The following is a 25920-nucleotide window of genomic DNA, read 5'->3' on the forward strand; positions in this document are numbered from 1 at the left end:
AAGATTTGTCCGTTTAAGTAATCTAGGCGGTCTCGCTCAAATTTGAAAGCTTTCTGTTTTTTAATAACGTCCTCCTCTTTGCCCAGCCTTAACATCATGTCGGCCCTTAGTTTGTCCATCGCTTCACTTGTGCCCATACTGGTTATTTCAATTTCAAGCTGTTCAATTTGCACTTGTAATTTGCAGCGATCACTTTCTGCGTATTTCACAAGGATAGTCATTAATTTAGCTGATGACTCTAGATTCGCTTCCGCCCATTCCGTTAACATCGCTGGGTCGGGTGTCTCATAGCTTGGGGCCAAGCTTATGCGTAGACCTCTGGGTACACGACCCACTTGCAAGTATCTGGAAAGTGATTTATTTTCCCACCATTTAGATTGTTCTTTTAACATCAACTTCTCTAGCTTCCTGAACAAATCCCTTGCAGTAGGATTGGTCACTGCGCTCGTAGGTTGCCTTATAATGCCAGATCTCCCAGCCGGGGAATCTACAAACACCAAGTCGGCTGCCTCCTCTCTGCTCCGCAACACATCTACAGACATTTTATTGCTGTGGCTTGTATCGTCGTGCCGAGCACTACACCAATGTTAAACGGAATGACGCTGTTCTCAAACACTTGAATAATCGCGTCACCGTCTAGGCAAACTCCCCACTGGAAAATCCATTATCTCCTACCTCCACTGGGCTACCGGATCACCGTCCGATCTCCTGGTTTGGGTGGCACCGACTCCCTTCATGCGGCAGGCAAATTTTCAGTATCCAGGGGCTCTAGGTGGCTCACTCCTCGCCGGAGTGTCATAAAATCAGTTCCAGGACACGGAACTAACTGCTTCCTGCCGCCGAGCCCTCATTGGAGGAGGGGTTTCACTCGCACCACCGAAAGCTTCCTTGGTGCTTACAATGAACAAATTCTCGCCAGACGCCAACGGCGCCACCAACTTTCCTGCCGGTAAGGAATGACGAAGAGTAGAAACCCAATCTGGTGCCAAACAAAGGTGCTTTATTCGTGCCTTTCAACGCTCAGCATGTCCGCCATGACGCGTTTCGCCTGTATCCACAGGCTTGGTCACATGATGTGTTTTGTTACATCAGAGGGAGGTACTTATAGTGAACATAAAAGGCGGGTTAATCTTGCCACCATTTTTTTATGTTCAAAATGGCAACATGAAAACTATAAAAAGACTATGGCTGGTAATCCATTTAACAACTATAATAGCCGAAATGTCATAAAAAATTTCTTCCAACCTCTTACATATTTTATACAATGTAATAAATATGTGCAAATCACGCAATGTTAATAAATAAATGTATAATAGTATACCATAACAATATCTATGTACACATTGCCGTCTTTTTAGTTTGTATTGCCATTTTTTTAAATTTCCAAGTGCAAGAAATATCCATATATATATATATATATATATGTGTGTGTGTGTATCTGTATATGTGTGTGTGTGTGTATATATATATATATTGTGGGTGTGTTTTTGTATCTATTAATCTGTCAGACAGTCAATTACAAAAAAAGGCAATTTATTTTAGTGTTTTGTAACTGTGATATGGCAGTAGAAAAATCAATAATGATGTAGTTGCAGCCCTTTTTGGACTTGGGGGCTCAGTTTCCTGTCCTTGGAAAAAAAAAATATTAAAAAAAATAACATGCCTATTTGTAAAGTTCACATTCACCCATAGGTATCATGGCGCTGAATAACAGATGTTTATTGGTACTCAACTCAAGGGTAAGGGTAGAGATAACCTGCCCCCCAGGCCTGCTAGAGAGGGCCTAAGTGGGACCTTCGCCCTTGGGCCAAAAGAAGGAATTTGTTTGTTTTAATTGGTTCTGTGGATCAGATAAAAACCAGAAATCATGGTCCCCATCTTTTATCAGAAAACCCCCTGATGTGCCAGAAATATGTTTGGGGAGGGGGTATGTGGTCTCCTCCCTGAGACTTTTCGAGGCCCCAGAGATTCCATCCCTGGTGCCTTGTTTTGAAAATGAGAGGAGTGGGGGGCATGCCCCCCTGCCCAAGCCTCTGAGACCCAGCCTTAGCTGTATCCAACATTTAGGGGAGGGCGGCACAGCTGCCTCCCCAAGACTCATCGGCCCTTGGGATTCTATCACCTGGGGAAGTTATCAATTTTATCAGAGGGGGGTGTGCAGCCCCCCTCCCTGAGACTAAATTGGCCCTGGGAACCCCATGCCTCAGGCCCCAATTCAAGCAGTGTCCCAAGAACCCCATCCCCTGGGACACTGCAGGTTCCTGCTGGGAGAGTGTGGGCATACCTTGCCCTCACTCTTCCGGGCAGGAAAAACAAGTTTGCTCAAATCTGGACCATTACCACCCCCTTTTGTACCGCTTTTGGCCGCCATAAGTGTGGCAGGGTATGCGTGAGTCTCTTGCTCACTTTGCCACTGGATTCAAGCAAGCCGGGCTGAAGATGGCTGTAATGCCAGAAACCGGTCCTCGGAAGCTTGTTTCCGGTACAGGGAAGGCATGACTTGGCAGTTCGGGCTGGACTGTTCCCATGAGGCACAGGGTCAGACTGATTTGCATATAGCCATGTCTGAACTGGTGTGGCAGAGTGGGCTAAAGAACGGTGATGGATTAAACCCAGATCTTTTGACTGGGTGTGAGTGTTTGATTGGTTCAGATGCTCCGTCCATTACCACCCCCTTTTGTACCGCAAATCTGGACGGAAGCAAAGTAAAATGATGCCCGCTTTCTACAGTACCATAATGTGTGTTGACTGGAAAGCGGGTTGGGGCAGCAGGGTCCTTGGGGCTCCTCCCCCAGTGGTTCCCAATGTTTGGATAAATGTGGGTGCCTCAGGTACTCACTTCAACTACGGTGGTGGCTGAGGAGCTGACAGGGCCTTAAAACTCCCCCAGCAGTCCCCAACTTGAAAAAAGGTTTTGGTGCCCAAGTTGGGAATTAGGGCACCCCTCCCCACAAAAAATGGAATAATAAATGAGCAGAAGGAGCTGCTCACTTATTATTCACTGCTCCACACAAGGAGCACCCCAGAATGCCCTGCAAGGTCATTTTGTTAATATATTTCTGTGAGAAATTTTGGTTTTTGGTTGACTGGGGTGAGAGCCCTGGTCAAGCAGCAACCACAATCTTTGTCGAGGTGAGGCATAAGCCAAAACTAAAATATCCTGTGCTCAGCCCTCTGGTAGCTGGCACAGAGCAGCGAGGCTTAACTTGGAGGCAAAGTGTAAAGTATTTCTGCAACACTTAAAACAGTAATAAAACAAAAATACTGCACAAAAAGGGCCCCACATCAAAGTAAAAAAATTAGAACTTTCTTTAATAAATAACCGAAGACCAAAACTGCAAAAATCCAATTATCATAACCAAAGTAAGGCCCACTGAGCAAAGTGCCTTAAATCCTGGTTTGTGGAGCATTGTGAGGATCTACATCAAAGAAGCATTGCACAGCCTAAGCGATGCTTCAGTTCTTAGATACATCAAAGCTGCAATGTGATGGCCTGTGTTGTCATCGAGGCTCCTGTTGATGAGGCTTGCGATGCAAAGTCTGTTGCCGAGGCTGCTGTGTGCAGTCAGGGAGATGCATCATTGCTGAAGAGCTGTGAGATTGCAATGTGGAGTCTGCCATTGATGAGGGAAGCGAGGGCCTGCGCTGAGGATGTGTCACACGGTTATGGCAATGTGGGAGTTCTGAACAGCTGCATTGCTGGTGTTTGCAACATGTCCAATCCCGCATCAGTTGAGATGGTCAGTTCTGCTCTGGTTTGCACCTCAGAGGAGAAGTCAGTTCTGCTGGTACCACAGAGGCTGGCAAAGTACCTATAGTCCAATTCCAAGGGTTCACGACGGGGGTGACACCACTTGGCTGGGTAGAGTCACAGATGGCACAGTCCAGGTGCAGAAGCAAGGTTGTAGGAAGCCTTTCATGTCCCTGAGGCTTCAGGTCAGGAGTCCAGCCAGCTATTCCTTGGAGTCATTCTGCATTCTGGGTTCAAGAGTTGCAGGTATAGTCCTTCTCACCCAGACAAGAGGGCAGCAGGTCAGCACAGCAGGGCAGCAGTTCTGTCAAAGCAGCAGCCCAGCAGACTAGTTGTCCTTTCAGCAGCACAGCAGTCCTGCTTCCTGGCAGAGTATTCACCGGTCCAGAAGTGCACTGAAGTGGTGGTGTCGGAGGTACAGTATTTATACACAGTTGTTCCTTTGAAGTGGGGAGAAGTTTCCAGAGGCTTGTCTTAGAAGTAGACAGGTGCTCTGACTGCCTAGCCTGGCTTAAGACGAAGTACAGGTGATATGCAGCCCTTTGTGTGGATACAGGAGACATTGCATTAAAGGGTAGGTGAGGCTGGTCCCAGCTTCTCCCTCCCACCCTGCCAGTGATGGCCCATCCAGTCACACCTTTGCTCCCCCATTGTGTTCGGCTGTCTAAGAGGAATACACAAAGCCCAATTGTCACCCACACCCATTCATGTGACCCAAAGACAGGCTGCAGGCACCAAATGGCTAAGACAAGAAAATGCCAGCTTTCTAAAACTAAAAAGAACAGACGATGGGCAGAATGCTGAACAAAGCAAACATCCAACCCAACCCCAGGCACAGATCTGGGTTTAATCCATCGTTTTTTTGCTCACCACCCCACCTCAGTTTGGACCTAACCATATGCAAATCAGTCTTCACCCTGCACCTCATGGGAACAGTCCAGTCTGAACCGCCAGGCAAGTCCTCCCTGGCTGGGGAATGAGCATCCTGGGACCGGTTTCGGGGTATAACCCCTCATCAGCCAGGCCAGCTTTATTCCAGTGGCACAGTGAGCATGGGACCTACATCTGGGCATACCCTTCCCACTTAGGGCAACAAAAGCAAAAGGAACAGATGATGGACGGAATGCTGACCAATGCAAACATTTACCCCTACACACAGATCTGGGATTGATCCATTGTTCTTTTGATCACCACCCCATTCCAGTTTGGACCCATCCATATGCAAATCAACATTGACCGTGCTCCTTATCGGAACAGTCCAGCGTGAACTGCCAGGAAAGGTCCTCACTGGCCTCGAAACGAGCGTCCTGGAACAGGTTTCGGGGTATCTCCCCTTATCAGCCAGGCTAAGTTTAAACCAACAATTAAACAACAGTTGAGGGACAGAATGCAGAAATATGTCATACATTCACCCCAGTACAGAGATCTGGGCCTAAATCCATTGTTTTTTCCCTCACCATGCCATTCCAGTTTGAACCCAGCCATAAGCAAATCAGTCTTGACCCTGTGCCTCGGGGGAACAGTCAAGCCCAAACTGCTAAGCCAGGTCCTCCCTGGACTGGAAACAAGCATCCTAGGACCAGTTTCGGGCTTTCAGCCCTCATCAGCCAGGATAGCTTGATTCCAGTGGCATGGAGAGCACGGGACTCACGGCTGAGCATACCCGATCTGTGACTGGGGGTGAATATTTTGCCAATGAGCAACATTCTGTCAATCATTTTGTGTGTTTTGCTGTTCGCCCCATGTGGGAAGGGTATGCCCAGGCGTGGGTAGCGTGCGCACTATGTCACTGGAGTCAAGCTATCCTGGGTGATGACAGCTGATAGCCAGAAACGGTCATAGGATGCTTGATTCCGCTCCAGGGAAGACATCGCTTGGCAGTTCGGGCTAGACTGTTCCCATGAGGCCCAGGGTCAAGACTGATTTGCATATGGCCATGTCTGAACTGGGGTGGCATGTTGAGCAAAATAAAGATGGATTAAACCCAGATCTGTGACTGGGGGTGAATGTTTTGCCAATGTGCAATATTCCATCCATCATCTTGTGTGTTTTGAGGTTTAAACCAGTGGCACAGTAAGCACAGTACCCATGTCTGGACATACCTTTGCCACTTAGGGTGACAAAAGCAAAAAGAACAGATGATAGATGGAATGCTGAACAATGGACACTTTCACCCACAGTCTTTTGACGAAGTTGGTTGGTCTGCCTATTTAAAATTACACTCTTTATATAGTAACATCGTATAGTAAGCTGTGCGTGCCCTCTGGTGTTTGAGCACCAGGCCCTGCTTTCATCCCCCTGCTGTGCACAGGGCAGGGGTGGTTTCCTACTGAGAGCATTGGGCTGCGGCAACCCATTCTCAGCCTTTCCTTGTCAACTTTAAACAGTGCAAGGTTTGTTAAAGCCTGAATGAGCCTCGCATCATTTAATGGGAATCCAGCCTGTGCAGCGGAGCTGACTTCTTTGTGCATGTGTGGAGAAATTCAAATGAAGAAATGCAAAAAGCGAGCAGCGTGAAACCACAGTATTTTTAAGGATCCAGTGGACGCAGAGCTCATAATTCCAGTCCGTGTCGGTTGGTGGAGCCATGGTCCAAACATGCTTTTCAATTCCTCCTTTTCTTGTGTCACAGGCTGCCTGGGTCAGATTTTGATTGATCCACCCACAGCTTTTGATGTAGCGTCAAGCTACTGCATGCTTCATGGGGTGGGGAGTTATGAAGCCAGTGTCATCTGTGCTGTAGCAGAGTGCTGTACGTGAGGGAAGCCAAGCTCTTTGTGATGAGTAAGTAGTCTGTCAGCCTTTCTGTCATACAAATATGACCCTCACCTCAATACAATCCTTCCTGGCAAGGCAGCCAAACAATAAACTCCTCACAATATTCAACTTGTTATTTTAAACAATTTAACTTGGGCAAGAGCTGCAAGAAATAGAGAAACTGGTGCACAATGTGAGGCTCCTTGATGTTTACAAGACTCGCCCCCCTCACAGAGAGGCTGTGATGTTTTTTTGTGTCTAGCCTCAGCAAGGCATGTGCTGCTCTGAGAGGCATGCTGTAGTGGAGTATGGGTTTGAAGCTCTACCCACTCTCTGCCCATGTTTTTCATTGGCTTGTGTCATTTTTCTTTGTAAATGTTGGCTTCTAATTTGTTACTAGGCTTGTTAATCCCTCCTTAGTACAGCCTTGTCTTCATTTGTAACCTCCCATAAGGACTCTTTTACTTCTGTTGTTACACACTAAGTCTTATTTTGTCTGTAAGCACTATTTTCTTTAATTAGTTTCTCCTACTGCAGTCATAACATGCTTTCCTGCAACATTCAGCGTGCCATGCGCGCTTTCACTTTCCAAGCTGCCCGGGGCAATGGCGGCCGCTTCTTTGAAGTGAAATAGGTCTCCATTTGCAAGAGTTTCAGCTATTGGCTTTGTAAATGACAATGCCTTGTATGTATGCATTAATTATCAAAACAGATCAATAAAAGGCATTGTCATTTACAATACCAATAGCTTAAACTCTCAGAAATGCGAGACCTATTGCATTGCAAATGCTTGTTTTTATTGCTGCTTTTAATATTTGTTAGCACACTTTGCCCCTGATTAAAGAGTCTTCCCCTTTCTCTCCATCGATTTCACTTCAAATGTCTCTTTGGAGAGCCGTGGTTTCCAATCAGCTGCCAACTTAGGGGCCCTGGGGACGCTTCCACTCACATTTGTATAGATCATGGCAGTCCTGTGAAAATAAGTGCAAGTCCAAAGCTGCAATTCGAAGCCCGTGGGGCACTAAGTCCATAACCCTGCTGTTGACCCGCCTGAGAAGGTGGGAGCGCAGCACTGAGTGACAGTGAATGTCTTGCAGGTGAGGTACACATACATTTTCGAGCTGCAGTGAGAAGCCTTGAGGCGCAGGTGAAGGTGCACATTCCAGAGTTGCTGATAGTACCCCTATGGATGCTCGGCAGTCTACACTTATAATTAAGGTTAGCACGGAAAGACCCTGAGGTACTGCAGAAGGGGAGGGCACACTTGGGAGTGCAAGAGGCCCGGAGGGGAAGGCAGGGCGTGAGAGCATTTTTGTGCTTGCGAGCACATCTACCACATACCCATCTGCATAGTTTAAAGCGGACTACCCCTGCATAAGTGAGTTCTGCAGGTGGGCTTCAGACCGTTCTTTCTGTATTCAGCTTTATTTCGCCCTGAGTGTTGTCTGCATTCTTTCATTTCCCCTCGCAGGGATCTTTAAATATATTCACAGAGCTTTCGTTTACCCTGCAAGTCTAGAAACCTTATTTCAGCTGAAGAACCCTGGTTTCAGTGTAAGCGGCTCCGGTGGAGGCCACACAAACAGCCCTAGCAGATAACACGAGGGAGAACACCAGGTCCTGAATGATCCCTAAATTATAATCATGCCCTTTGTTAACCTCGATGCTCCTTTGCCCTTAGCCAATGAAAATCCCATAGGTGATTCTCTCTGTGGTGTCATTCAATACAAGGTGTGTTCATTTATTAACCCATTCATTCAAGCATTGATGCAATTATGTCTTTCCTGACTGGTTCCTAGGGCAAAAACCTCCTACCCAAACGTTCCTTGAGATGAACCGAGGAGAAACAAATTCAATCCTATTTCAAATCTCTGCAATACCTCAAACTCTGTTTGCACTGGAGAAGTGTTAGACACTTGGTACTGGTTTTCGCTAATTATTTAGTGCTCACCATCCAGTCACCATTCTCTTCCTGACCTCAAGACAAATGCTATGAAAGGGAACTCATTTGTGCGTTGTCCATTCACCGTGAAACTCATAGGAGGCTGAGTCTCCAGCAGTGTTCTAGGGCACCAGAGAGGAGGAAGCGAGAAAAGGAGAGAGAATAGGCGGATGGAAATAGAGAGCGAGAAGATGAGGGTAGAAGGGCTGATTGGAGCATTTTTGCAAGGGCTCCTTTTAGTTGTTCAGTCTAGCGGTGGCTATTAAGCCCACATACTCCTCTATCAATACAGACACCCACACACTGAGCTCCCACACAGCAAAGACACTACAGAACATTGTTTTCTTCTACTTAAGCTGGGTTGCTGTATATTATATGCAGACACAATTTACATATGAGTTTATCCAGTACAACTTGTTTCCTTTCTAATTGTTCTAATTTTGGCAAATGATTGAGGTTTCTAGGTTACATCGCTATTGAATACTAAGGTTCATCAAGTATTGGAATGGCCATTAATTAGTCCTACAAACTTAATGACATGAGAGGAGTTAATGAGTCTAGCCCTTTCTGTGTCCATCTGTAGCAGCCTGCAGGCTGTAGTTCAAAGCACATGAAGCAGTAATGAGTGTGTCCTCCAAGCAGTTCTTATTCGGGTCTTCCCAACGTTTGTTGGTCAATACTGGTATTGAGTATAATAGTAAAAGACAAATTCATTCTCAAAGGAATGTATTCCTGGTTCCGTATTTTTATGGTAATTCCAGAATCGCACTATTATAGCCAACACGTGTTTCACCCTATCAAGGCATGCCAGTCTAGGCCTTTTTCAAGGATGTGTTTTCTGCAAGTATATTCCTCAGTATAAGTAATGTATCTTTGGTCACAGACAAGACACATTTCTGGAAGATAGATTCCAGTAAGCATCGATGTTACCCCTTGACCAGTCACTGCGGTTTATTTCACAATGTATAACTTCTTGAAGGACACTCATTTCTGATTCACATTTATTCAAACAAGAGATATAGTTGACTCTACCCTCGTATGAGTTACCCTAGATCCTCCATACCCAAAAGTGGAGGTGCATTAAAAAGGGCATTGATTGGAGGGCCTTGAGTGTGCCGGGCCTTGAATGAATGTACATATATTTCAAAACATAGCTGGAATGACCCAACCTTTCATCCTCCCAAAGTCAATAAATTGAATCAAGGTGTAGGGAGCTTTGATATTCTGCAACCCTATTATTCGACAGCTTCAGGGGTGTTTTACTAAGGAAAAAAACGGCTCCCCTATACTCATGTTTAAATAAATTAAGCAATGTTTAAAAACATCTGTCCTATCATTTCTAAGGTACGTTATCAAAAAAGTATTGTTTTGCCATACGGTTTTTAAAAGTTCTATTGTATGGAAACCTATTCCCTACACTCCCCCCATCATTACACCTGTGTATTGTGGGCTTCTGGTTTACAAACTATGAAAATATTGGAATATGTTTGAGTGCCTCGACTGAGGTGTTTGTTAAACCTGTGGCATTCTGTCAAATTCAATCAAAATTGTAATTATAAATGCACTGTTAAGTCACATTTTTAAAGAACTTTTCTTGGGTTAAAAACTCACCCCATGTCCTCTTAGTAGCAATTCTGCTTGCTCGCTCCATGAAATTCTGGTCACCTATTGACGCCTCAACAGTTTCAGGGATCACCAGCCACCGCTGGCACAGGGATTGGCCGCAGGACCTGATCTGTGGGGGATTAGGACACCAGGCCCTCCAGCCAACCCCTCCCTCCCTATGTGCACACCGAGGGGTTGGTTGCCCACAGATTGGATGCTTGGCCTGGCCACAAGCTATGTGCAGCATGGGGTTGACATTATGTATGGTAATAATGTATTACTTTACGTTAGAAAAAAAAACTAGACACATTCTAGTTAGGTGAAAATGTCAGTTAAAAGATACTGTTTTAAACTAACAAAACCACTGAAATGTACTATTTGTAGTTATCCCAAATAGCTATAACTCATGTCCTAAATTAACTATAACTCACGCCTTTGCCAAGCACTGTGAATTAACTCCAATATTACATTATTCATTACATGTTCTATGACACCATTGTTGACATCACTGCAACATCTGAAATGACATTATTGATGACTACTCTCTGTACGGTGGGAGTACGAGTTATAGTTACTTGATAGAACTATAGCTGGTGAATTTCAGAGGTGCTGTTTAGTTTAAAACTGTATGTTGAACTACGTTTCCACCTAACATAAATATCCCTTTGACCTTTGGTTTATTCAGTGAATTTCTACTTTTTTTTATGCAAAGCAAGAGAATATTTTCATACCTACTAACAATAACATTACTATAACCTTTGGCTTATTTCCTTTTCGAGAGACTGCAAATATTTGCATATAGCACACCTCATCTGTTTCCTCTCTAGAACCCTCGTTTCACTCTCTCCTGCACAAATTTCTTTGCATTTGCTTCACTTCACCACCCATGCACAAACCGCAGTGACTCACCTGCAAGCACTGCATTTTCTTTAATTTTAACCCTATCAATATTTTGGTAGTTGTGTACCTCCTTCACACACTTTTGCATATGGTCACAATTACAATTGGCAGACCTCACCATTGCTCTATATTCTCCACAGAGAGGCCAAGAATTGTAGGAGCGTGTATTCTGAGCAACTCCATTACCCACTGATGGACACTGTGAGAAATGTACACTGAGTTTGAACTGAACTTTGTAGCTCTCCATTTTGGCACATCCACAACCTGAACTCACTCAGCTACATAGGAGAAACTATTTTACACTGTACAGCTGTACGTGAGTAATATGTCCCATAAAGAAACCTACTGGAACACAACATCCTGGAAAAAAGCAAACACTTTTAGGGAATCCTAAAGTAAGTAAAGTGTTAAATGTAAACTCGAGCATCACTACTCTCCCTAAGCTGAGAAGGCAATGTTTGTATGTGCGTCAGAAGAGCTGTACGCATAATTGGAACGTGCCCACTCCCTCAAATCTAATTTAAGGGAGGCGCAGAGGGTAAACTGGCGCACTAGACAGATAGCTTTTTGTGATTTCGCGAATCGTGCATTTTTCGCAAAATTTACCAAGGTGCGCGATGCTTGCAAATGAATGTCGAGGGTGTTGCGAAAAAAAAACAAGTGTTGCGTCTCTGATTTATTTATAGTTTTATGACCCTCCTGGAATTCAAAACAACTATCTGCTCTTGGCTTTCATTGTTGCCGAGACAGCCGCGATGAAAGTTTTACTGTCAGAAGGCAGGCAACCACACCCAAGGTCTGCATACCCACGGTCTGCTTCTGGTCTAGAGGAGCCGTGGACTGAAGCCTGGCAGACAGCGCATGCGTCCTAGCATTGCCAGCCAACCTGGGGCACGAGCGCGTGTGACGCCCATCTTGCAGCCATCGTGGCAAATAATATTGTCCCTGGTGGTGGGTGCTGTACTGGCAATGTCCAAATTAAGACAGTCGGGGGAATGGAGTCACCCAGGGCACAAGTCCTAAAAAAAGAAGTGGGGGGACGATGACGGCACGACAGGAAGTGACGTCACGAAAGGTGGCTTGCACCATCAGACTCATTGCCTCCCCTCGCTCATCCATTAGATGTGATTGCATCAGAGTAGCCAGCGCGTGCGTGAGCAGCGTTCTGAATGAGCTCCGATCTCGCCCCAGAGAGGCCAAAGAGTGAATGGGTAGCTCCATTTGCTCCAGTTACCGAGTTCCTGATAAAATAAGTGGGAGGACGCCGTCCTCCCGCGTGGTACCCCGACTCGAGCCCTGGAGTCACCTGTTTTTTTAAAAACGCCACTGTCTGCAGCAATTGCGAGCACGCACTTGTAAAGTGCAGTGGCATGAAAAGTCATCAACAGTGCGGATTTATTTAAGAGGAGTACCATCATATAGCATTTACTTTGCATTAGTGTAACAGGAATGAAAAGTAAAAGCTCTGTAATGCTACTTCCCTGTAAACAAAACAGCAGTATTCATGGATATCTTAAGGATTTTGGGGGCCCTGGGCCAAACAGTTTGAGGGCCACTGTTAGGAGCAGCTTTGAATCTATATTCAGATGTCAGCTTTTACATGCCCTCTTTGGCCAGCTCATTGGCATTCCACAGGCAGACAGGTCCAAAATCTAAATATGTTTCCACCTTATATTGAAGGACAGTGATGTGTGTTTTCAATGTTGTAATACAGCAGCAGCTTATATAAATCATATTCCAAATATCTGCACCCACTGCCATTTCTCATATGTGAGGCCCCGTTTTGATCTAAAAGGATTTTTTTAATGGATGTTGCATGAAGCAAAAACAACAACATTTCCCTGCAAAATGTCTGAAATGGTATATATTTGTAAAAGTCATTCAATGTCATCAGGGCAGGACTGTGTGGCTAACAAAGCCGGGTCAATCAGGGCCCCCCTGAAATGCTGGGGCCCAGGACCAAAGCCCACTTTGCCCATGACTTACAACAACTCTGGCAAAATGTGTTTATTTACAAAGCAATACCGATTCAAGACATTTACCTTTCTTTCCTTTTCTACAAATGCGAAATAATATCTCTGTAACTGTACTACTGCGTATAGATGCGGGAGCCAGCGAATTAATCGGTATAGCCAGTCATGGTTCTGGTTTGACCCTATGATAAAAGTTCTAAGAAATATTTAAAACGTGTATTTCTTAAATATGTTTGTTTTTCACTTCAGGACATTAAACGATTTTACTGCATTGAGTAACATTTGTCAAAAGTGGTGGTTTCAGAAACATTCATGAACCCTCCACTCTAACAACGATACCATTAGTAAACTCAGAGATTAGTCAGTTGTCCACTAGGTGTGATCTATATTGTTATTATAGATATGACAGCATTGTAATAATTAAATCCATATGTGAGAGGTATAGTGCACATACTGAACTTATGTTTGCGGGTGCTCTCATCTCTGTAATGAACATAAATGAGGTTCAGTGAAAAAGTATTTGCCTAAGATCACTCAATTTGGTCAAGCAGGAAGCTGGAGCACTATCCTAGATTATTACCGCAAAAACGAGAGATTTTCTTTCAGTTTCATGCAGTGCAATTCAGCGAGTGGATGGGTAGTTCTTTCTGACATCCAAGGTTGATGCTTTGCCTTTAACTCTTACAGGATGAGAATAGAGCGTAGGTGACAGGAAACATGTTGCTGTGATTAGGAGAGCATACCCCATGTTTTTTGCTGCAGAGTCCCATTTTCTTTGGACAAAACTAAGACATGTCACTAAAATAAGGTACTGCAGGAAGTGCAATAGACTGCTGCAAAATCTCCCTGTTTTGTGCTGCAAAATGTCCTAATCCATGCAGCAATATCCTGAGGGGGTCTGATTAGAATACAGGGCACCCTCTGTCAGCATGTGCCCCCATCCGAAGGGCTGCTTGGCTGGGCTACTAGCGACCATGGTGCTGGATACAAGTGTAAGGTGTGTTGCCCCACTGTTCATGGGAGAGGAGAGAAGTGTGTCCAAATCCGACAGGTCAGTAAGGCTCAAGTTAGATCATGTTTGTTATTTGGATTTTTGGAGGTGGAATGTGGTACAATTGCTTAAGTGCCGGGTGAGGTCCCACTCGCCCTTGAGGCAGAAGCTAGAGTAGGTGCAACAGATGCTGGTCGTGGCCTGCCTGCCTTCCATTGAATACAATCCATCCATGGCTGCTGACAGAAGTGGCCCAAGGCCGGAGTTAGCAACTCTGCAGAGTCTCAATGAGCTGGGGCAGGGCCGACCAGCGGAGTCAAGGTGGGAGGGTGGATCTAGGCTAGGTGGGGCGACTGAGCTCCACTCACCTTTTAAGTTGTGCCTGCTTGTTGGGTTTTGCACAGGGCTCTCTGCAGGAGTCCGATAGCAGATTGACTTCGGGGAGTTCAGTGCAGGCACCTTTTAAATGCAGAGAATTGCAAGCATGTTTCTGTTACTTAACATGTACATATTGCCTTTGTCCTGTGTTTTGGCATTCTAGAGCTCAGTCCTTAACATTACTAAAATGTTCATGATTATAAAGCAAGTGTGTCCCTACACGCAAGCTCCCGTTAAACTTTGCTTTTGGACGGTGTGGGGGTCATTATCATCGTTCGCTTCATAAAACTAAAGAAATGACACAAGAGCAAGGGCTGTGCTGGTGGGAGTTAAAAGCATCATCAGTGAAATGTGTCTTAACAGCAGTGTTTAATTTGAGCCAGTGGTTTCCGGTGTTCAGCATCAGCACTTAATTGCCGACACAAGAGTTTGACAGTCTACCACACGGTGGCACTGTCTGGCTAATTTAGAGCTTACCACAACAACAGTTATTTATAAATTCAGTAGACCTTAAGAAATAGCTAATACATGAAGCTCAAGCCACTTTTAAAGCTTTGGAGGCCAGAAATAGTCCGGACTGTCACACTTGTAAGAGCGTGACGGTTAGGAGTTGCGTTGCTACTATCATTGGCAGCATGGCAGGGGCAATGTGTGGTGCAAGCTGCAGTGGCTTCCTGACGAGAGCCCTGGCACTTATTTTTTTACAAATTAAGCACTGATATCAGACCTCCCAGTGTGTGCCTGTTCGCACACAGTTGCTTGCTGCGCATGCGCATGCGCATGCACGCGTGCTGGGTGTGCTCTTGTGAGATGGCACTGCTCCCAGACTGCGGACACGCTCCGTGAGAGCTCTATCCGTAGCAAGCTTGCATATGTTCTGCATACATTTCATTTTAGATCACTTCTATAGAGCGCTCACAGCTACGAAATGAGGACGTTGCTTTAGGGATGGAGAGAATAATTTCCCCCAATTTTCCAACATATATCTGATATTTATTGTTGAGTGCCTTTGCCAGCTAGCACATTGGGTAAAGCATGGCAGCTGGATATTGGCTCTATGTAAAGAATACTGGGGAGAAGTCTGTCTCTTCAGTTACTGCATGCTGTAGTGCGTTTCTGACCTGCACGTCTCCGGTCATATTCCACGTGTTAGGTGGTTTCAGTAAAGCACATAATTTAAAATAATCTATAATCCCCATCCGCATCAGTGCTTTTTAGTAAAGTATATGAGGGGAAAACGAGATGGGTCTTTTCAGGTCGCAAACGAGCTGAGGCACAAAGCTGGAGGGAAAGCTAGGCTGAGGGCAGCTCCTGTTAGTAATTCCTAGGTCACACACAGTACAGATTTCACAAATGCCTTACTGTGGCTTCTGTGCATGGAGCTTGCCTGCAGCCCAGGATCAGACAGTGTGTTTTATCACTCGCAGTCATCTGGGGATGAACCCTGAGACTTGTGCTACGTGATTCATAGATTCTTTATATCGGTGAGTTTTATTTAACACATTGGATATTGAGTATATTCTAACTTGAAGGAGTGGCTTGTGATCGGGGTGTTTTTACGTTTTAGAAAACACTTGGAGTACTATTTTCTTTGACTGCGGCTATTAAGAAGAACTTGAAGTTCTAGGGGTATGTCTATTACTCCGCCTAAAAAGGACTATTTTATTTTATTATGGGATTCAAACTGTGGTTCTGCATACTTGGCAAATTTATTCTGTCACACTTGGGTGATTTAGGTTTCTTCTTGGTGACAGGTACTGTCTTTCGATTTACTTTTTCTTTCCTATTGGAAACTTGGTGACTTTTGATTATTGTTAATTTTATTGTATTTGGTGATAATGCTGTTGATGTATACAACAAATATAGAATTAGGTTTAAACCATGGATATTGTAATTTTACAGCCCTGAAGAAGTCTAATGTCACAGACTGACAGGACGAAACACGTGTTGGCTGTGTTTGAGAATTGCATTTACGTTGGATGAAGGAATAAAAGAAGAAAATTTGAAGAAATTGACTTAACAATTGTGGACTTTGATGTAACACTTTGAGTGCTTGGTGGAACTATTGAGATCTGGGGAAACCAGATCCAACAACATCCAGGCGAGTGGGAGCAGTGCTGTGGGGACCCGGGCCTAGATATATTACCAGTGCACTGTCAATGCATGCAATTTTAAGAGAGAGTGCTTGCCTTTGCACGTTTTAACACTTTAAAATAATGCTATTGTTTTGTCTTGATTGATCTTGAGAATCAAGAACTTAGCAGCCATCTGGTGTAAAGATATTTTTAAGCCCAAAAACAGTTTATGTGCTGTCATGCAAGTGTGTATGTTTTGAGGCACAAGTTGACCAACAGTAAGTCTGATTACATTACTGCATCCTGATATTAGTTTTATTTGATTGTGCAAGACTGACAACATTCCCTGTCAGCTTGATTCTTGGGGGCTTTGGAGAATGGGGGAATCCTCACTCACCCAGCACATATGAAGGGGCAGTAGGGTTGAGTACATGACTAGTTATGTCATTGTTATCCAATTCAATAATACTGATTGTATCGACCTCAGAAGAATTAATGATTGATTATTACAGCCAGGATTTGAACCTGTCACCCCATTAAGCATGTCATATGTTGAGAGTGTGGAAATGATTTCAACGTAGGTAATACTGTGCAAAAGGGGGTATATTCAGAGGTATACCAAATGTCCATTAGTAGACCGTTAAACCAGTCCAGAGCCTTCCCACACCACACCAGGCCCTCTGAGACTGGCAGTCTGAGGCAAGACTTGATCACATGTGGACCATTGCCTCTCGAGGCCCTTCCTGTTGGAGTAGACCCTTCCAGTGTAGTGGCGGGCAAGTAGGACTGTGGGGCAGTCAGTTAAATATCAATTCAGTCATCAGTGGTACTGCAGAACAGTCATATGTGGCTCGTGCAGGTAAGGATGGGGGAAGGCCAGGTGAGGGGAGTCGACCGACGACGGCGAGGGATACTATAATAAAAAAAATAAAAAACCTCCTATCTTGAGTTCACAGCATCGCCGACTCAGCGATGTGGTGAATGCAAGGTTAGTAGCTTTTTTTTTTTTTTAATTTAAGTTTCGCTCTTTGAGGTCTGTCGATTTCCTCTCCACCCCGCCCCCAGTCCACCGCACTTACCTGCACGGGCCGCTCCTGAGAACAGTGAATATGAACGGATGAAGAGGGTCATTAATATTTACAAATACTTTTTCAAGTTGTGCTAGATTTCATTATCTCCTCTTCAAAATGGCCTGGAGCACCTCTTCAACTTTGAAACCTGTACCAGCAAATCTACCAGTTGGTTCCAAATTTTCCAATATCTTCCTGCGAGATTGTCCTAAACCCCCGAGTGAGAACTCAAGGTTGCTCGCTTTACATGTTTGTGAAATTTGAGCAGCTGTTCTGCTCACCACTTTCAAAGGTCACCAGCGGCCACTGCTAGGGTAGTAAGTGGACAGAGTGTGTGTTGTTGGATTGTGCCTGACTTGACAGGAAGTGAACAGCACGGAAGTTTGAGGTCAAGATTGAAGTGCATGGTAGGGTGGCTAGGGAGCTTGCTCAGAGCAGAGCTGATGGTGCGCTGGGAGACTGCAGATAGCGCGCCATGCTTGCGGAGTGCCCGCTTCTAGTAGACCATGGCGTAATAAAGGAGAAACTGATTTACACCCGGGTTAAGTGCTGAGATTGAGTGACTGGGCATAGGGTGCAGTGACTTTAAAAGTGCAACACTGAACGGGTAGAAGGCAATGGACGAGGTACATTGGTAAAGCTGTGTTTGCGCGCGCCCCAAGATAAACTCTATGAATACAAAATCAATGAGCGATCTACAACGGATAGAAACAAATATGATTATGCCTGTGCGAAAAGTGTATTTTACTGAATGTCATGTACGTGTTTTCATGTATTTTTCATCTTTGTTTTTCTCAGACTCAAGACGCCGAGCTCGCACTCTAGACGAGGAGCTATCCGGTCTCAAGGAAGACACTGGCGAATCACAGCAGGCTTCGAAGCACATCCCCTTGGTTTTCCCTGACTTCCACAGCTTTATGGTCCATTTTCCTCCTCCCCACGAGGACTGCCAAAGCTTTACCATCATGTTGCTGTAAGAATCTTTGCACTGTCTCTTTAAAAAGTCCCTTTCTAATTATAAGAATGAACTGAACTCGGCAGCAGAAGGCAGAACTGAAACTGGTGGCCAAGCAGAGATATTTCGAGCAAGATCCAATTCTTGGCATTAGTAATGAGTCGCACATTCACACACAAGCACATTGCAAGCCTCTCTTAACTCAATATACACCCAGAGCCCCCTGTCAACAGCGCAGTCGAGTTGCCTGCACTAGCCCTTGTAGCCTAAAGTCGTGGGGCTGCGGTATTCGTCCTTGCCGCGGGCTACCATGGAGGACTATGAGTTCAGTGTCCAGCAGCTTCAACCCAACGTGATCTCTGTGAGGATTTTCAAACGAAAGGTTGGGGGTCTCGGGTTCCTGGTGAAGCAACGTGTCAATAAGCCCCCTGTCATCATCTCAGATTTGATCCGCGGTGGGGCCGCGGAGCAGAGCGGACTTGTCCAGGTGGGGGACATTATCCTGGCAGTCAATGACCGGCCATTGGTGGATGTGCCATATGAAGGCGCTCTGGAGATTCTCCGTAGTATAGCTTCGGAAACCTTTGTGGTACTTATCTTGCGAGGCCCTGAGGGCTTCACCACCCACCTAGAGACCACCTTCACCGGAGATGGGACGCCGAAGACCATCAGAGTCACCCGTCCCGTATGCGCCATGGCCAAAGCCATGGGCCTATCGAGTCAGAGCATCTTCAGCAAAGACCAGCCGCAGGCAGTAGACAGCGCAACTGGCTCGGCAGGCTCCTCATGGGCCAGAGAAAGTGGGCAAGAGGGGAGCCCGCTGATGGACTTCAATGGCCTCGCGTCTGTCGTGGTGGGAGGGAAGAGCGATGACATCAGCAGTACATGTCAGAACGGCGGGACAGAAGACAATGTCATCCTCAAAGAGATCACCCCAGTTGTGAGTCACCTGCAGAACGGACGAAAGGAACTCAATGGAGACAGTCCGCCCCGTCTGGAGAAAAAGGACGTGGAGGTGCAGGTGGGCAGGTAAGGCACACTTACTGTGATTTCTGACTCAACTCTGTGGCTTGTGAGGAGAGGGAGGAGGAAAGCAATGTATCAGGCCCTCTTTTGCTGTCTTTTAAACATATGGATATGAAGGTTTTGGTCCAACATATGTTATTCATGTGTATACACCATTCTTGTTGTTAACAGATTAAGATTTTTTATATACTTTCTTTATTGCAGTTTTCTGGTGTAGTTCACATATTTAAACAGTTACATCTCACGGGCCACCCTGAACAGTAGGCAGTACAATCCCTGGTCAGAGGCTATTGATCCAATGTGGGTTTCCACTGAAATAGTTACCAAACCGACAATCAGCAAGAACATTATCATTATTAATCACTGTTCACAGATTTTGTTGGGCTCATTTGGGCACCCACAGAACAGATGCTTATGAATTAGCAAATGCATAACATTATGAGGTATATGGAAAAGTGGTAAGAGGCCATCACATGAGCCCTTGTGTATTCTTAAAAATACGGACATACATGTCTTAGGTACTTTGAGCAGTAGCTATTTCTAAACCAGGTATGTCTGTAGTGGTTTTGTGTGAGCTGTAACTCAGCAGCTATTTTATCATTAGCTATTTTGAGCGTGAACACCTCATGTGGAAAGATCAGACATGAGTCATTCATTTTTAATTTTATTTTAAATATGTTTAACTCTGACGAGAGTTGCCATCTGTAATATTTAGGCGAAGTTGACTTTTTTTTATCAGTCACCGCACTTCGAAAAGTTCAGTTATGGCCTTTTATTGATGATGTTAAAGTAGCCTGTCCATAAAACATTGGAAATCCTGATCAATTGGACCTCCGGATGTACCAGACATGTCTTTTAGGTTCTCTGAAAAAAGGAAGATGTCCACAAATTGGTTCTGTCTCCAAAGAAAAGTCTACCGAGGCTATTCAGTGAACACCAGTACCCACTTGTTTTATGGACTTTCTAGAGAAGCTTCGTCAGTTTCTGTTTTTGTTTTTGTTTCGAGTCTATGGTCCCTATTCAGGACTAGTCTGTCATTCAATGTCACCAGACTTCTGATGCCCTCCAAAATCCCATACCCTTTGTAGCAGCTGCATTATTTGTTTCCCTGATTGTACCATTCTCCGTTCCTTTCGGGATTGATTGGCATTTGAAAGAGTCGAGTGACATGACCCGGAAAGAGGAGTCTGTTGTCCTGTTGTTACTTGTTCTTTTCAATGTACACAGTGTGTGCTTTGGCTCCACCCAGAGGGGTTTCTGACTCTCTCACTTCATGCCATTGGCTTCCTGGTGAACAGCCTTCCACATGAAAATTTCCATTAAAAGGCTTGAGAGAATATTTTACCTCTCAAAAGTACCCGGAGTACACATTACCTTTTCTATGCCATACATGGGTTGTATGCCGAAAGAAAACCTTTTTCTATGTTCTTTTAACTTCAGCAGGTTGTTTTTAAATATATTTTAGTCAGGATTCACATTTACCTTTCTGGAGCACTCATACAAAATGACTATGGATGTGCAAAGTTAGTCGATCTGACCTTAATATGACACCATTAGGATGGGCAAATGCTGGGTGCATACTCAAGTGCGTTAACGTCAGAACAATTGGCTTGGTCAGTGCCTGTTTTCTGTTGGAAGAAAACGCCTGCTGACAAATTAAGGTGTGGTGCGATCTCCCTACATACTGCCATGTGCCCCTTATAGTTTGTTGTGCTGCTGCTCCGCTGGCTCACAGGCCACCCTTTGGACCGGTCTGGCCTGAACTGGTGAAATGATTGATCTTTTGCAAGACCATAACATCTGGTCTCACTAAACCCTAACACCCACCCCTATATGCTGAGGTCTCAATCTGGGCTGGAAGGGACCCCCTCAGGCTTGGATTGTGTTTCATTGACAAGTGGTGGAGTTGGGCTGAAGGCACAGAGCTCGAAATAGCACTGCTGCCCCTCCACCCCACCCCCCCACACACTGTGACATTCCTGCACAGATGCTCAAATGCATCTCTTTACAATTTACCTCTGTCCAATCAGATACCACCATGGTAGCACCACATGACTAGAGGATAGTTTAATGTGGTTCCCGTTCAGAAACATTAAGTGTAAGTACCTATCTGTACATTGCAGATTTTGGAGTCCTGACAGAACATCAAGAGTTTACTGCTGTAAAGAGTGTGGTTTCCAGCTTTATCCAACATAAAGTAATTACTCTGTAGGATGGAGCGCTTGTCTTGACTTCAGATTAATAATTTTTATAATTTTCCGGTATGTTTGCATAAACTTGTTTTTGTATACTGTGACAGCCTTGAAAATGTTATTTTCTGACGAAACGCGTGAAGGCTGCCTTTAATATGCCAATTGGTTCACAGTCAAGTTATATGGAAACTGTTGGACTCATACGAAATTAAAGATACTTGGATTTTCTGGCTCTCTACAGCCTACTGGACCTATGTTTTGGACTAGTGAGTGTGCTTCGGTATCATTGTTTTCTTTTCAACAAATACACAGCTTCATCAGTGGAAATGCCACAAATGTGGAGGTGGCGGAGGAAAGAGACATATGTTCTTCGTAGCATGTTCAGATTGCTGAGCAGAAAGCTATAAAGCAAGACAGAGAGACAAAGTTTGTCAATATGCGTGTATGTGACTGAAAATGCTTCAATTTATATAAGAATGTTCATATTATGAAATAGTAAGTGCAGCAGGCCTAAGTTTCTCTTAAGAGCATGCAACCTTCATTATCAGATAATACTGAACACCAAGACTGCCTAATATTGATTGCACGTTATGAATCTTTTTCTGCCACCCTTTACTTTGCATATTCTATTTCATTCCTGCTTTCTCTCTTTTTCACTGCTTTTCTATATTTTTCTTATTCCACTTTTCTCCCTTTTTCTTGGTCAAAGTGTGATGTCAGAAATAAATCCCAGTCACACCTGAAACGACTGGCACAAATTGAGCACTGGTGCCTGTGGATGTCTATGGCTAAGCCGAGAGCACTCAAATGTTCCCATTTCAGTAACCCTGGTTTGCTGTTTGTACTCTGGTAATAGTAGTCCTGCATTTATAATGGCCAAAGCTCCAAGCTCCAAGCTCCAAGCACTGACGAGGCTTCTACCTTGTCTGCGTGTTGTTCTTACCAGCATAACTAGTATTTTAATGTCTCAGCCGGTACAAAAATTAGGAAAATCACCTAAAGCAGGTATTTTTCATCCTTGTTATTACATACTTAAATAATTATAAGAAGAAAGCACTTTGGATGTGTTCTAGAGCTACATTTGTGGCCTCTGACTGATGGTTAAAGTAAACAAAGACAGAAAGGCCATGTTAAAAATGAAAACAGGCGATTTTATATACAGTTCAGTTGAAGTATCATGTGTGTCCCAGCCTTTGCTAAAACTTAAAACGTGAACAAATAGCTATTATTTTTTACTGGGAAAGGAGGCAACCACAGCACTGTCATGTAAAGAAGGAACCAATAATGGAATGTTTTCTCTACAGATAGCTCTACAAATTGAAGCTTACAGTGCCTATCAAAACTCACTTTTGACTGAATGTGGAATCGAGGTATGGAAAGAGACGAATGCAATTTGATCAACCAAGAACCTCAGATTAGAACTCGAAACACAAAGCGGGGGTTCGGAAGCTCTCCGGCAAAACCTACGGGGGAACACAAGTTGCGGGGATCAATTTCTCCTAGCATTGGAGAAGCCTCACTCCTGTGTCAGAGATGGAGGGTGCCACTGAGTCGAGGAGTACTCACCCAGTTACTGGGCCAAGAAGCTGTCTTACTCCACCAGTGTAGGCACTATGTTATAAGGGCCTGTGGGGCCAGCCACGTGTTAGGCTTGAACCTTTCATATAATTTGCTGGCCGGACTTGCCTGAGGATCCATGTATTGGTAGATTCCTGCGTTCAATAGGACAAGGTGTGACATTCAATCAATCAATCATTTCTAAAGCGCACTACATATCCGCGAGGGTCTCAAGGCGCTTGGGCGGGAGGGGAGTGCGCTACTGATCAAACAGCCAGGTCTTGAGTATCCTCCTGAAGGTCAGCAGGTCTTGGGTCTGTCGTAGGCTCAGTGGGAGTGTATTCCATGTCTTGGCGGCGAGGTGGGAGAAAGATCTCCCACCGGTGGTTGGTCTTCGGATGCACGGGACGGTGGTGATTGAGAACTTGGCGGAGCGTAGCTGGCAGTTGGGGAGTTAGAAGGAGAGCTGTCTGTTGAGGTAGGCTGGGCCGGTCTTGTGGAGTGCCTTGTGTGTGTGGGTGAGGAGTTTGAAGGATATCCTCTTGTTAACGGGGAGCCAGTGCAGGTTTATCATGTGGGGGGTGATCTGGCCGTGGCATGATACATCGAGGATCAGTCGTGCCGAGGCGTTTTGGATGCTTTGTAGTCGTTTGATGAGCTTGGTCGGAGCGCCCGCATAGAGGGCGTTTCCGTAGTCGAGTCTGCTGCTGACAAGGGCCTGGGTGAATGTCTTTCTTCTATCTGTTGGGATCCAACTATAGATCTTGCGGAGCAAGCAGAGGGTGTTGAAGCAGGAGGAGGAGACGGCGTTGACTTGCTTGGTCATTGAGAGCGTTGAGTTGAGTATGATTCCCAGGTTGCGTGCGTGGTCAGTGGGTGTCGGAGCTTCTCCCAGGGCCCTCAGCCACCAGGAGCCGTCTCAGGCTGAAGGATTGGAGCCGAGGGTGAGGACCTCCATCTTGGTTGAGTTCAGCTTCAGACAGCTGGTCTTCATCCAGTCGGCGACGGCCTTCATTCCTTTATGGAGGTTGGATTTGGTGGTGTTGGGGTCCTTGGTGAGGGAGAGGATCACCTGAGTTTCGTCGGCATAGAAGATTATGTTGAGGTCGTGCTGTCGGGCTACGTGTGCGAGCGGGGCCATGTATATGTTGAACAGTGTCGGGTTGAGGGAGGATCTCTGGGGTACGCCGCAGATGATCTCGGAGGCTTTGGAACGGAATGGGGTGAGCCGGATGCTCTGGGTTCTGCCGGAGAGGAAGGAGGTGGTCCAATCCAGAGCCTTGTCTCGGATACCTGCGGCGTGGAGGCGTGCGCGTAGTGTGCGGTGGCAGATGGTGTCGAAGGCGGCAGAGAGGTCTAGGAGGATGAGTGCTGCGGTCTTGCCATTGTCCAGCAGGGTCCTGATGTCATCGGTGGTGGCGATGAGGGCAGTCTTGGTGCTGTGGTTGCTGCGGAACGCTGACTGGGAAGGGTCCAGCATTCTGTTTTCTTCTAGGTATCAGGTTAGCTGTCTGTTGACAGTTTTCACGATGACCATGGCCAGGAAGGGGAGCAGAGAGATGGGCCAGAAGTTCTTGAGGTCTCTTGGGTCTGCCTTAGGTTTTTTGAGTAGGGCGTTGATCTCGGCGTTTTTCCAGATCTCCGGGAAGGTCGCGGTCTCGAGGGAGAGATTGATGACGTTGTGCAGGTGGGGTGCGATGGAGCTGCTTGCTCTGTTGAAGATGTGGTGCGGGAATGGGTCTGATGGAGAGCCGGAGTGGATTGTGCACATGGTCTTGATGGTGTCATCGATGCTCAAGCTGGCCCTGGCTAGCAGGGGGTCATGGTCGATGGTGTGCCGAGGGTCTGTTGTGTTGCTGTCTATTGGTGCTGTCTGGGTGTTGGAGCTGTTGTGGATGTCTGCTATCTTGCGGTGGAAGAAGGTGGCGAGGGAGTTGCACAGGGCTTGTGACGGCGGGATGTCATTGGTGTTGGAGCTGGGGTTGGAGAGTTCCTTCACGATGTTGAAGAGCTCCTTGCTATTGTGTGTGTTGTTGTCGAGGTGGTCTTTGAAGGAGGTCCTCTTGGCCGCCTTGATGAGGTGGGGTTGGAGAGTTCCTTCACGATGTTGAAGAGCTCCTTGCTATTGTGTGTGTTGTTGTCGAGGTGGTCTTTGAAGGAGGTCCTCTTGGCCGCCTTGATGAGGTGGTGGTGGTTGCGGATGGTGTCCTTGTGTGCTGCGTGGCTGTCCGGAGTTTGTTCACTGTGCCATTTCTTCACTAGTTTCCGGCAGGCTTGCTTGGAGGCTAGGAGTTCTGGGGTGAACGAGCTGGCCCTCTTGCTGGTGTCTCTGTGGGGGGGTTTCTTCAGCGGGGCGAGGCTGTTGGCGCAGTCCTTGAACCAGCGTCTGAGACTGTGGGCAGCGTCATCGGTGTTGGAGGGTTCGCTGGGTGGGCTGAGAGCGAGGTTTGTGTGTAGTTGGGTCTTCGGTGATTTTGCTCCAGCAGTGGCGGGAGATCTGTTGGATGAGGTGGTGTGTGGTGGGCTTCTGGAAGGCAAAGTGGATGCAGCGGTGGTCGGTCCAGAGGAGTTTGGTGGTGTGGCTGACGGAGAGGTGCGGGCTTGAGGAGAAGACTGGGTCGAGCGTGTGGCCGGCAGAGTGGGTGGGCGTTGTGACGAGTTGCTTCAGTACGAGGTTGGCGAGGTTATCGATCAGGGTTGTTGAGTTGTTGTCATTGTTGTTCTCAAGGTGAAAGTTCAGGTCTCCGA

At 45.8% G+C, this 25920-nt stretch overlaps 1 protein-coding gene across 2 annotated transcripts in view; it reads left to right on the plus strand.

Annotated features, from left to right (window-relative positions):
- NOS1 (nitric oxide synthase 1) overlaps positions 1-25920 on the plus strand; it is a 1595398-nt gene that overhangs the window by 1127391 nt on the left and 442087 nt on the right. For both annotated transcript variants that reach the window (XM_078667121.1, XM_078667122.1), the window contains one exon: positions 18241-19426. In XM_078667121.1, coding sequence (XP_078523247.1) covers positions 18708-19426 — 719 coding nt within the window. In that variant the 5' untranslated portion in view covers positions 18241-18707. The remainder of the gene's footprint in view (positions 1-18240; positions 19427-25920) is intronic.

Source organism: Lissotriton helveticus, chromosome 11 (genome assembly GCF_964261635.1).
Source record: "Lissotriton helveticus chromosome 11, aLisHel1.1, whole genome shotgun sequence".
Classification (NCBI taxonomy): Eukaryota; Metazoa; Chordata; class Amphibia; order Caudata; family Salamandridae; genus Lissotriton; species Lissotriton helveticus.